This window comes from Solanum lycopersicum, chromosome 6 (genome assembly GCF_036512215.1).
Source record: "Solanum lycopersicum chromosome 6, SLM_r2.1".
Lineage (NCBI taxonomy): Eukaryota > Viridiplantae > Streptophyta > Magnoliopsida > Solanales > Solanaceae > Solanum > Solanum lycopersicum.
This window is the reverse complement of record NC_090805.1, coordinates 35,888,039-35,901,701: the sequence shown is the minus strand read 5'-3', so window position 1 is coordinate 35,901,701 and position 13,663 is coordinate 35,888,039. Positions and strand designations below refer to the sequence as shown.

Genomic DNA, 13,663 nt, shown 5'->3' with positions numbered 1-13,663 from the left:
CATATTACTTTCAATCTTCCAATCTACCAACAATCTTAGGTAAATAAAGTCATTTGAATATTATGGGAGAGTCTAGCAAAAATTTCAGTCATTTGAATTTTTTCTCATCGGATTCAACTAATAGGTAAATAAAGTAATGTTTTCTTATTTCTTAAAAACTATTTTTCTTATATGTAATAGATATGATCAAATTCAAAATGCAGTGAATTATTGTAAACAAATTGTAAATAATAATGTTATGGGTGATGAACGAGTTGGTGAGTTGCACAATGATGAACCTTCCGAGCATGAATTAACAGACAGTGATGATATGTATGACGGCGATGATGATAATGTGGATAATGCACCTAATGCATCCGTTGATGATCAAAGTATTAATTATCATTCTACAGCGATTCCATACTTAGATCACACTGACGAAAATGCAGAAGATTTTATCTACACGAGAGATGACGGTTCCATTCGAACGGCACTTTGGAATTCAAACAATCCTAAACATATCTAGTCAAGTTCGATTATTGAAAACTAAATATTTTATAGTTGTTTATTTATTTATTTATTTATTTCATGTTGATTAATTTAATTTGTATATGCAACTAGGTATGTTATTTATGAATAAGATGCAAATGAAATCTGCAGTAAGAGCATATAGTCTTGCTATTAAAAAAGAATTTCTTTGTGATCACTCCAAAAGTAAAAGTTGGAAAGTTATTTGCAAGCATCATGAGTTAGGGTGTGATTGGATGATTCGGTTTAGAGAGATTTCAAGCGGTATGTGGAAGACAGGAAAAATGATTGAACCGCATTCTTGTCTTACGGATAACTATAAGGAGGATCATTTCAATTTGAATGATAACATGATTGCCACTTCATTAATACCATATGTTATGCAAAATTCGGACATAAATATTAAGATGATCCGTGAAATTATCAAAGGAAAACATCACTATACTCCTAGTTATAGAAAAGCACAAAAAGGTCGAAGAAAAGCATTTCGAATGGTTTATGGTGATTTTGAAAGTTCATTTAAGGCATTACCTCGATACATGGCTGCACTACAATTATTCAATCCAGGCACAATTATTGAGTTGGAGCATCATTGTACAACAATGCAAGGTGAGCAAATTTTTAAATTTCTTTTTGAGGCTTTTAAACAGAGCATTGATGGTTTCAAAAGTTGTAGGCCGGTCATTTCTATCGACGGCACACATCTTTATGGTTTGTATGATATCAAATTGTTAATTGCGGTTGAAATTGATGTGAATGGAAATATTTTTTCACTTGCATTTGCACGTGAGAGTTTTGAGTCTTGGTCGTGGTTTCTCAAGTTATTATGGACACATGTAGTTTGTGAACGACAAGGAATTGGTCTTATTTCTGACCGTCATCAAGGAATCTTGTAGTGCGTTCAATCTTATGATTGGTTGAGTCCACCCAACACATATCATAGATTTTGTGTTCGACACTTAAAAGCAAATTTTAATTAAAAAAATTTAAATAGTGAACTAGAAAATCTAATGTGGTTGGCTACTACTGAGCATCAGGAGAAAAAGTTTATGCAACAAATCAAAACATTGTCTCCTGCAGCATATGAATGGTTAAATGAATTTCCTTTGGAAAAATGGACAATGTATAAGGATGGTGGTCGTAGATGGGATGCCATGACGACAAATGTGTCTGAGTCATATAATGGTTTATTGAAAAAAGCTTGGGGGCTTCCTGTGACTGCCATGGTTCGAATGACGTTCAAAGCTCTCGTTGATTGTTTTGTCGAAAGAAACAATCTTGCAATTGCATTACTTCAAAGTAATATGCCATGGCCTCTTGCGATAGATAAAAAATTTAATGATTATTATTAAAGAGCTCAAGGGCACACAGATATAATGACTTACAACACAGGTGATGGAGTTTTTGAAATTCTTACTTTTGCTCATGATGGTAAAGGTGGAAATGTCCACAAGGTTACTGCAAAAGGTAAGAAATGTTCTTGTGAAAAATGGAGAAACTATCATATGCCTTGTTCGCATGCCATCAAATTTTGTGGACTTCGCGGAATCGAGCCAAAACTTATGTAAGTAAATTCTACAGTGCAAAATATTACAAACGAACATACAGTGAGACATTTAATTCAGTGGGTGATGAAATGTATTGGCCACCACCTCCTTTTAATTTGATTGCAAATACTGAATATTTGCGGACAAGTGGTACGCAAGGAAGAAGTCAACTTAAGAATGATATGGATATAGCTCCGGCTCGCATGACTAGAAAATGTAGTGTTTGTAAGGAGACAGGTCACACAAAGGCACGATATCCTACTCGATTTTAAATATTTTATCTATGTTTTTAAGGTTAATATGTTTTTATTATCTTGTTATTAATATTATGATATATCTTTTATATTTATTTGTTGACATGAATTTAATTTGTCTTGTGCATTTTAAATATTGTACGTATAATATCTTTACATTATTATATTATTATTGATTTAAACTCTATTAAAAAAATGATTTGACCTAATATAAAAAATATTGATTTGACCTAACATAAAAAGTATTGATTTGACCTATGACATAAAGAAAATTAAATCCTGCAAACTTGTTCAAACATAAAAAAAATGTTGACATAAGAAGTATTGATTTGACCTATGACATATCTTTTATATTTATTTGTTGACATGAATTTAATTTGTCTTGTGCATTTTAAATATTGTATGTATAATATCTTTACATTATCATTATATTACTGATTTGAACTCTATAAAAAAATAATGATTTGACCTAATATAAAGAGTATTGATTTGACCTAACATAAAAAGTATTAATTTGACCTATGACATAAAGAAGATTAAATCCTGCAAATTTGTTCAAACATAAAAAAAAATGGAAGAATCTCATTACTTTGTTCAAACTTGCACGAAACAACAAAATTTACATATTTCAAAATTCGAATCTTCAGCCTTTTAGAATAAAGGTGCATAAAAAAATTATTCTACTGAATCCGAATCTTCTACATCTTCATTTTCAAAATCTTCCTCATTTTGATAGTGACTGCCTGTTCCACATCTAGTTGATTTGTGTAGCCTAGATGTTCTCTGAGGTGGATTTTGTCTATTAAGAACTAAATTTTGTGAAGCCCCAGCATTAAATCTTGAATCATCTAACACAGTTACTTATAATATAATATAATATAATATAATTAAATAAACATGCAATAAAAAAATTATAAAAAGTTAAAAAAATTGTATGAAAATTATTATACTTACATTCGAAAAATTCAATCTTCCACCAAATGGAGAATTATGTATAGGAAATTCACGCGTACCATGTTGAGAACCATATTGAGATCCACTAAATTGCGCAAACTCAGATATTGGAACCTGTGGAGTTACAAAACCAACTGTTTGCTGACTAGAAAAATTCGGATTAGTGTTAGAGGGCCCTGCAGAAAAATCAAAGGTAGGATAATAAGGCTCGGGAGTCGCCACATTAGTGTTAGAGGGCCCTGCAGAAAAATCAACTGTTTCACCAGCGGTCCTTCTACCTCGACGAGCACCCTCTCTCGGTGTTGTTTTTCGTGATCGACGAGATACTTGTACTGTTGGTGGTTCATCGTATTGAGTGGGAGGATTGTAACCAGGATCAAAGCTCAATCGCGTTCCCTGAAAGGCCGCATTCATTGACTCCATTGAAATAGAGCGACTTCCTCTGCATATTGTCTCATTTCATTAGATTGATTTTCATCATTTTCAATCATCCGAGCTCGATGATACTGCATTTCATGACCCCTAGCCTATAATGAATAAACAAATATTAATAACAAAAAAATTATTAATGATTGACATAATAATTTAAAATTTACATAATATACATACTAATGCCTCATGTCTTCCTGCCATGTGTTGATACCCTTTTTGTACAACATGTTGTAAATTTCCAATGACCATGCGGGTATGCCTCATGTACCAACGAAAGTAATCTATTTGATCACTTACAAATGGAGGTCAAAATATACGATTTTGACGTTGTTCCCATAAATATTGTGAATAGTTAAATGCATCTATATCTTCTGTTTTATTTTGGATCGTTTATCACGTTTAAAATGATATTCAGAAAATTGGGTACACGGTCCAGGAATATGTTGTAAATAACTGAACTGTCTCACAACACGATCAATCATTTGCCACTCACGATAAATTCCATAAATCAGTGGCACCTGTGCCATCCAGATACGTTGTCCTGACCAACACCACTCAGGCAATCCATTAATAACATCTTCCGAATAAGGCTGCCAAATAAACTATAAAAAAATAATTAAGTAAGGTAATTATAAAAACAACATTGGCAGGAAAAAAAATATTTGCGTGAAAATGACAATCTTACAAAATAATTTTTTTGTACCATTGTGTCATTTAAAGATCTACCAAATATATTCTTATTTAAAATAAAATAAAATATGAATAGTTTAAGATACTAATAATATTAAATACCTTTTCATCAGTTAGATTATCTGGTACATCCCTAATCACACCGATTACAGTTCGTGCCTCATTTTGATGATTTCTACGTCGCGTCCATTTATGTGCAAGCACAGTTGAAGCCTCAAGTTGATTGGTTCTTAGAGGCTTTGGCAATGGTTGCAGGGGAATAATTCTTTCCCATGCCCAAATCTACAATAAATAAATTCACCATTACTTATAATGCACTAAAATTTAAAAGTGCATATTACTAGTATATTAAAAATATTTAATTAAAAAATATGTATACCTGCACTAAAGAGAGAAATCCACAAACTTCATTTGATTTTTTCATTGACGCACGGCATAAACAATTATACAAATATAATAATGCGGCCTATCCCAATGCTTGAGTTGATATTAAATCTAAATTTCTCATGTCAATCAAAATGTCCAAATTAATCTTATTATTAGATTTATCCGAAAATATTGATCCACCACATAACCATAATAAATATAATCTAAGTCTTTGTTGAACTTCATGCTCAGTTGAGTTATCATTAATAACTTCCAAACCTTCGGTATACTCAATCAATCTATATGTTAACAATCTACTAACACCAGAAAAACAACTAGTATCGGGTAACCATCCTGTTAATTGAAAAATCATTTCTTGTCTACCTATAATCCCTAAAGAATCAGCTCCATTTAAAATTATAGGACTACCATCTACTACCATTCCGAATAAAATTTCAATATCTTGTAAAGTTATGGTAGCCTCGCCAGTTCGCATGTGAAAAGTATGAGTTTCCGGATGCCACCTTTCAATTAAAGCAGAAATTAATCCGGAGTCATACGGCACACATCCAACATCAAGAATTCCTTTAAATCTACAATTTTCAAGATATTGAAGGATGCGAGAATGTAATGGATGATATTTTAAATGTTGCCAAAATTCAATATCACGACGACGCGTATATAAGCAAGACCTCTCTTCTTTTATGCTACCATTTCAAATTCCTTCGGAACGATGATGAACTTGAATTTTTAATACATCATGCTCTACTGGACCAGGATGTACGTATAAATTTGACGGATGCATATCTATACACAAAAAATAAAAAAAAATATTAACATTAATATAAGTATCAAACGATTGAATATATCAACAATATCATATAAAAGTATAAAATTAATTAAAATAAATTAAAAATAAAATAAATTTAAACTCACCTTATAAAGAAAATGCTTTTAAAAACATTAGAAAATTTGAAGAATAACAAGAATTTTATGATTGTTGGAAGATTGAAAGTAGACTGGAAGATTGAAAGATTGTTGGTAGATTGGAAGATTGAAACTAATATGAATATGAAGGATAAGAGTCCAATTAATAGCATTGAAAGTATATTAGTACTATTTACATGTGACCACTTTGTTCAACTATTTACGATAAAAACAAATTTTTACTATTCTCATGTGATCATCTTTATATATATATATATATATATATATATATATATATATATTAATTATTTGAATTCAAATATTATTTAAATTTAAATTCAATATAATATCTTTTTTTAGAAAGAAAATATATTTATTACTTTACTTATTTATAATTTTTTTTTAAAATAATGTATATTTTCTTATAAGTTATATATTTAAATTTTAAAAAATATTATAATTTTTTTATATATAAAATCGTTGTTTTAACATTTTTTAATTTTTTTTTTAAAAAAAAATAGCTTCATGCAGCGATTTAATAAAAAGAAAAAAATTTTATAAAATAAATCGCTGCCTTGCGATTTTTTTTAAAAAAAAATTATAAATCGCTGCACTAGCAGCGATATACCTTTTTTTTAAAAAAAAATAATATGAAATCGCTGCCAAGGGCAGCGATTTGTAAGAAGCAAAATTTTGAAATAAAATTTTTTTTGGCAAAATCGCTGCTGAGGTAGCGATTTTACTTTTTCAGGTGAGGTAAGTCGCTGCACTTGCAGCAATTTTACCGCTATGGTTAATATAAAATTTTATATACCGTTTTGGAGTTTTTGTTAATATTTTGTACCCTTTAAGTTTCGAACTCGCTTAAATGAAATGGGAAAACATTTAATCTCTGGAGAAAATTTGTGCAGAAGAAGAAATCAGAAATTTTTGTATGTAAACAGTCTAAAGAAATACGGGTATTTATAGCAAAGAGGAACTGAAATAAAATGGAAAAATATTTTAAAATCTCGAACGATCTTATTCTGAAGCCGAAGTCGAGAGAGCGACGGCGGCGGCGCGAAGGGTCCCTCTTTCCAACCATTTTAATAACTAATAGAAGCATTATCTATTTAAACGCTATTATTTTTCTTTCCACCAATGAAGGAAAAATGTCTTTTCCTAAAGCATAAGATAATGTTTTCCATTTCCTCTTTTCATCTTCCCTCCATTTCCCATTAACTCTTCCTATATACCCAATAGAAATATGATACCTTTTCTTATACATTGAGGTTTGACTTTGATCTTGTAATGAACTTGAACAATGTTCTTCCTTCAAACGATATATCAAGTAGAGTTGGTATAGATGACCGTTAAAGGAACAATGCTTGTTGTTGGAGTCAACTAAGTGTAGGATGGTATGGATTTTTTGACGTTGGGAGTTGTTTAATTTCTTTGTTTAGTTATCAATATGTAATCGATCCTTCGTAGAGTTTAAGGAAATTACTAAATAATAAAAGGAAATCACTTATTAAAAAGGGAAAAAATTACTTATTAGAGAGTATCAAGATAAACTTAATAAATTGTTATTATTTAAATAGTGTTTTGACTACAGTAGTTGTGTTCATTTGTGTATTTAAATGGTTAGGTCTAGTTTATATATACTTAGTACCATAATTGGCAAAATCCAACAAGTATAGTCAGCAAATATCTTATGGTATTCAACATGCCGACTACTCAAAAATAGCTGGGAGGTCATCGAAACTCTATTTCTGACTACATTTTTAATCACTTTTGCAGTCGGCAAACAACGAAATGTGTGTATTTCAAATGCTTAACAATAGCGCTCGAAATGAACAAATATCTGATTTAGGGATCATCATTTAAGTCATACATGTAGTGTGAAAAATTTACAAGTTCATACATTTTGGAATAATTTCAGACATGCATTACCTGAAATTTCATAGGATTAAAGTTGAGTTGTTTTCACGTGAACTTTTTAGCTCATATTTCCTGAAAGTAAACTAGATGGAAGTTTCAACAAGAGCAATGAAAAAGCAGGGCTTCTTATAGATGAAGAGGGACAATTGATGAAGACATTTTTAGTATAACCCTCGCAAAATAGCACAATTCTTGTATTGAGGAGATGATTAATTCTTGTTCTAGAATGAGGTACCAAGATTATCGCAATAGATAGTATGTAATTAATGTACTATAATAATATATATGTAAGTCTGTTTGTTTATTTGAAAGATTATATAGTATGATCATAATTATTGTCTATTTTACTTATTATACAACCTCTAACAGCTAGCTTAACCTGGATTTCCTTTACAACAACCATCGTTGTTTAGTTTAAACCTGTTATGATAAGGTAATTTTTACCATCTTTTGACTCTAGTATGTAAAACTGGATTGTTAGTATACATTTGGTTAGTAAAATTGTTTAACAAGACTACTGATTAAGCTGCATTATATGATTTTTTATTATTAATTCAAAATCTCACAGTAACAGGCTAGAAAATGGAGTTATTAAGAGACTTTTTTAGTATTCTGAAGGCGTTCAAGTAACTAACTCATTACAGAATATCAAGAAACGGATGTGAAAGAATCACCAAAGAAACGATATGAATCCATTGATGACGACAGAGGAGGCAAATGCAATGTCTCACTGTGTTGGATGATTGTATCATGATCAAAGGCCACAGTATCATGATCACAATGTGTGACGGACATGGTGGTAGCCAATGCTAATCCTCACATGTTATTTTTCTTAAACGAAGAAATAAAAAAGGTAATGTCAAATAAAATAGAACGGAGAGAGTATATGACAGTAGTAGTGTAGTTAACTGTTGGATATTCAGGTGTTTTAAAGGTATCTAAACAAATAATTAATCTTCCAATTATTATCATCCTTGTAAATGGAATTTCTCTTTCTTTGACACAAAAAATGTAATCTAAAAACATAATTTGCTCATTTATTTCAATATCAAAAGTAAATGATCTGAAAAAAAGTTATCTTCAGAGGTAACTTAAATATGTAAATGAGGATAAGAGGGAGCTGTTTCACCTCTAATCTTGAAGTTATGGGGTTCGAGTTACAAAGGGAGAAAAAGAGGTAATATCTATCTGGCTTCCCTAAACTCTCCAAAAATATTGTTTCACCCAAATTGGATCCACCAAAAATACACTACGTGAAATCCAACACAGAAGTGCTGGCATTTCATCCAATTCGCTTTAGAAAAACAACTTGCTGCAGTAGTCAAATTCAAACAAATCCTCGTGAGTTTGAGTGCATTTAAGGGAAAGCAAGCATGCATCAAATAGAAAAAATCTGAAACAATATCATTGTTGTGGGTTACAGGCATATACTGTAATATTAATTTTACAATATTAATTAAGAGTAATGCAAAGTATATAAAATATTATGTTACAAAAGGGATGAATGATACATCTGTTCCAAAAATCAAAGTGATATAATGGCCTTTAATGTCATTAACCTTGACAATAAGTTTCTGAAAATTAAACTCTCCTTTTTTTCAACTTCCTCTCTTGCAATTCTATATAAGAAGAGGTTGGGGAACATAATACACCACTACCAACACAAACAAAAAGAAGAGAAAAGCATTTCCCTCTTTTCTCCTCATCTTATTCATAGAATATCTTTTGGGCAATTGATTTTGGGCTACCTCCAAACTTTCAGCCACGAGTGTACGTGTTTGAGAGTAACTATGGAACCTTAGAGAGCGATCGACTGCAATGATTTGCGCCGGAGTCGAGCCGAAATTGCTTTCAAGGCAATGGCTTGCCACGACACGGTGTTTGTGATAAGTTATTTATTACTTTATAATTCCAATTTAATATCAATATTTTAATATGTTTCCAACAATTTGAAAGATTTCCTAACATACGATATTGATAAATGAATACTTCTTTGAACAAAACTTTTAATGATTTGTCAAAACATGAGCCTTTGAATGGAATAATTTTAAACGATGGTCACAAAAACTTTTAAGTTTCTTTGAACAATTAGAAGTTGGCTATGTTTTATTTAAGGAACCTTCTATAAATGGTTCAAACACTACTACTGATTCTAGCAATGTTATAACTGTTGATGATGTTGTTATAAAGAAGTTTGAAAAGGATAACAAAATTAGTAGACGAAATTTGTTAAATGATATGACTAATCCTTTATTTAATTTATTTTTAACTTATAAATCTGCCAAAGAGATATGAGATAGTTTGAAAAAGAAATATGGTGCTGATAATGCAGGAAAGAAAAAATATGTCGTCGGTTAGTGGATTAAATTCCAAATGGTTGATAATAAGTCAATAATAGAACAAATTCACGAATATAAGAACTTGATTGTTGATGTTCTCAACGAAGACATGAAGATGTGTGAGATATTTCAGGCTAATGTTCTGCTTGAAAAATTTTCACCATCTTGGAATGATTATTGAAACAAATTAAAACATAAGAAAAGGAATTTAACCCTTCGAGATTTTATTAGTCATATGAGGACTGAAGATCCAAACCGTCACAAAGATAAGATGGAAGAACTTTCTCTTAATTTTTTTAAGGCTAAACTTGTTAAATCTTCTGGTACTGTTGTGTAAGGCAGGTTCAAAGGCAAACAAAAGAATGTCTCGAAAAAGAAACTTATGAAGAAGAAAAATCAATTCAACAAGCCGGAGAGTCAAACTCAAAAATTTGAGGCTCTTGTTTTTTTGTGAAAAAGTTGGTCACAGAGCTGTCAGGCGCTATCAAAGAAAAGGGCAAGACTCAAAGCAAGAAGGACAAAGTGATGTCTAAGATAATCTTGCTGAGGGTAATGAAGTGATTGTTGTTGTATTCATTGAGGCAAATCTGGTGACAAACAAGACTGACTTGGTACTAGACACAGGAACTTCCAGGCATTTCTGTTCCAATAAAGAGTTATTCCATGACTTTGAGGAGTCCACTGATGGAGAGTATGTATATATGGTAACTCCACTACTACTGTAGTAATGGGTAAAGGAAAAGTTTTTACTTAAATTAACTTCTGAAAAGACATTATCCTTGAACAACGTTTTGTATGTTCCCTCCCTCCGTAGAAACTTAATTTCCGGAGCACTTCTCAACAAAGTAGGTCTTAAACTTGTTACTAAGGCTGATAAAATAATTATTTCTCGTGGAGGAGACTTTGTTGGAAAGGGATATCTTAGTGGAGGATTATTTGTATTGAACATTGTTCAAGAGATTGTCAATAATGAAAGTATTTCAAATTTTGCTTATATTGTTGAGTCTATCAATTTGTGGCATGGTAGACTAGGTCATGTCAATATTGCTTCTATTAAAAGACTTAGGAAAATGGAATTAATTCCTATAATAAAAACTGATGATTTTTCTAAATGTCATGTGTGTGGAAGCAAAGCATGCCAAGAAACCTTTCAAATATGTTATTAGTTGAAAGACTGAATTACTTGAACTAATACATTTAGATTTTGCAGATTTCAAGAACACTGTTAGCAAAGGTGAAAAAGAGTATTACATTACTTTTCTTGATGACTTTTCTAGATACACCAAGATATATCTTCTTAAGTCTAAAGATGAAGCTGAAAGCATGTTTTGGAAATTCAAAGCAGAAGTGGAAATGATAAAATTAGCTTCAGGATTTTTTTCCTTCTTTCTTAGTGATGCTTGATAAAACTCAACCAAGTGTTTAGGAGTAGACAATCACGTACCTAATGACTCCTTCCACAACATCGGAAACAATTTATTTTAACTGCTTCACGTTTCTCATAATTTACTTTTCCCCTTTGATAGTAATATTTCTTTGGTGAATGATTAACACCAGAAAAGGACTTCGATCTTAATCGTAGTTACGACCACAGCCACAACCTCTTCCACACCTAGCATGGTAGGCGTTCACCTCATTCACTTTAGGAAGTGGTGTAAATCTAGTGAGACGATTTTCGTGATTATTCATCAACAAGTTATTTTGAACACAAGAAGATGATAAATCGATTCAAAATACTTCTTGAAATCCTTTTCTCGATATTGTTGCTGCAAAAGCACATTCGGGGCATGCAATATGGAGAACGTTTTTTCCATCATATCAACATCACTAACTATATCTCCATATAGTTTCAATTGAGAAGTAATTTTAAACATGGCAGACTTGTACTCATGAATAGACTTAAAGTCTTGTAGCCTGAAATGCATCCAATCATATCATGACTTTGGATGAATGAACATCTTCAAACGGTCATATATTTCTTTTAGATTATTCCACAGAACGAGTGGATCCTTGACTATGAGTACTCAATTTTCAAAATTTGTCAATATGATGACGTAAGAATATCATTGCTTTAGCACAGTCTTGTTTTGATGCTTTATTTTCAATTTTAATGGTGTCTCCAAGACCCATAGCATCCAAATGGATTTCATTAGCCAGTACCCATGAAAGGTAGTTCTTGCCCGAACTATGAAGGGCAACGAACTCGAGTTTAGTAAGATCATCCATAATAAAGAAGAAAAGTAATAATACCTTAGCCTTCAAATTTAGTCTTCAAACATTCAGATGACAGAGACTCGTGCTGATAACGTCTTATAAAATAAAGACTAAGTACTAAAATTAAACTAATAACAACCAAGAAGAGTAGAATGTAGTAGAGAGATAAAATGGGAAACTTTTATCTTTCTTATTTTTTGTGTATTTTCCATATAGGTTACAATGCCTTTTATAGGCATAAAGGGGTACAATGGACATTCATTGATTTTGTTTACGACATAAAGATTGAAATTATGATACAATTATATTTAGAAAAATAACATAATTTGACATACTTTGTTATCGTATATACTATTATACTTATAGACAAAATGGTCTAGTACACTCTTGTACTTGTATCAGTTTGTATTCTGAACCCTTCTACTTATCATTTTGTCATTTAAACTCTTAAACTCAATTGGAATGAGAATTTTTAATCCCTCCAACTATGTGTGTAACTCACTCTCCCTTACATATATGACATGTCATATATACTAATGCCAAGTCATAATTTTCTTCATAATTTTTTTTTAATTATTAATAAAAAAATTTAATGAAAGACAAAATATTTAAATTTTCTATTTTACCAAATAAAATAAAATTATTATTTCTCTCACCTTTTCTCCACCTTCCCTAACCCACAATCACTGTCAAAACTTAAAACATTTCCATATTCCCTATTTTTTCTTCTTCATTTTTTTCACAGAAAAAGGAGGCATCATTTTATTTAATGATTAATGAAATTAATTAGAAACATTACAACTTTATGAAAATAGATTGAAAGCATTTTTGGATTCTTCATAGAAGAAAAAAGAAAAGGACGCCACTTGATAAAGCCATCGTCGCCGTCACCCTCGTCATTTTTCTTTCCTCCTCCAACTTTTAAAAAACAACCTATTCATCGCACCACCAGATCTGATCGAAAAAACTGCTTCTGAAACTGCTCGACTAACTTCTTCAAGTTCTCCAATTTATCAGAACCCAACTGATAAATAATCTGAGGAAGAATATCCTGAAACTTCTTTATCTGGGAAGTACCACTAACAACCCATGTGTTTGGAGCAATTTGATGTTTGAACTTTGGGGTTAACAAATTGGATAGCAACATCCTCCTTGAAAATGTTAACTTCTTCAATAGCAGGTAGTCTTTTGGCGTTGTAGTTATCTTGCTTTCTTCTCATGGTAGCCTTTCCACTAGTTTTGATCGAACCGACCATTTTTTGCAATCTTTCTACATTCATCTTGTGAAGAGAAGATTGAGCTAAAACCCTAGCCACAGAAAAGATGGAAAAAAGAATGAAAGACTGAAGAAAAGACTTTTAAATTAATTTTCTTTAAAAAATTATTTTTTTAACTTAAACAATTTATTCACTCGCCTTAAGACGCGTGAAGTCACGCACTTTCGTCAACTCATCTATCTTAAAGACACGTAAGTTTGGTCAATAGTCAGAGGGATTTGTTAAATTGTGTTTTA

General features: G+C 31.2%; 1 protein-coding gene across 1 annotated transcript; it reads left to right on the top strand.

The window, feature by feature from the left end:
- Positions 1–238: 238 nt before the first annotated feature.
- Positions 239–1,403, top strand: LOC104647990 (uncharacterized). Its single transcript, XM_069299691.1, has 2 exons — positions 239–455; positions 601–1,403. Exons 1-2 carry the CDS (start codon positions 239–241, stop codon positions 1,401–1,403), a joined length of 1,020 nt encoding a protein of 339 aa, XP_069155792.1.
- The last annotated feature ends 12,260 nt before the right edge of the window (positions 1,404–13,663 follow it).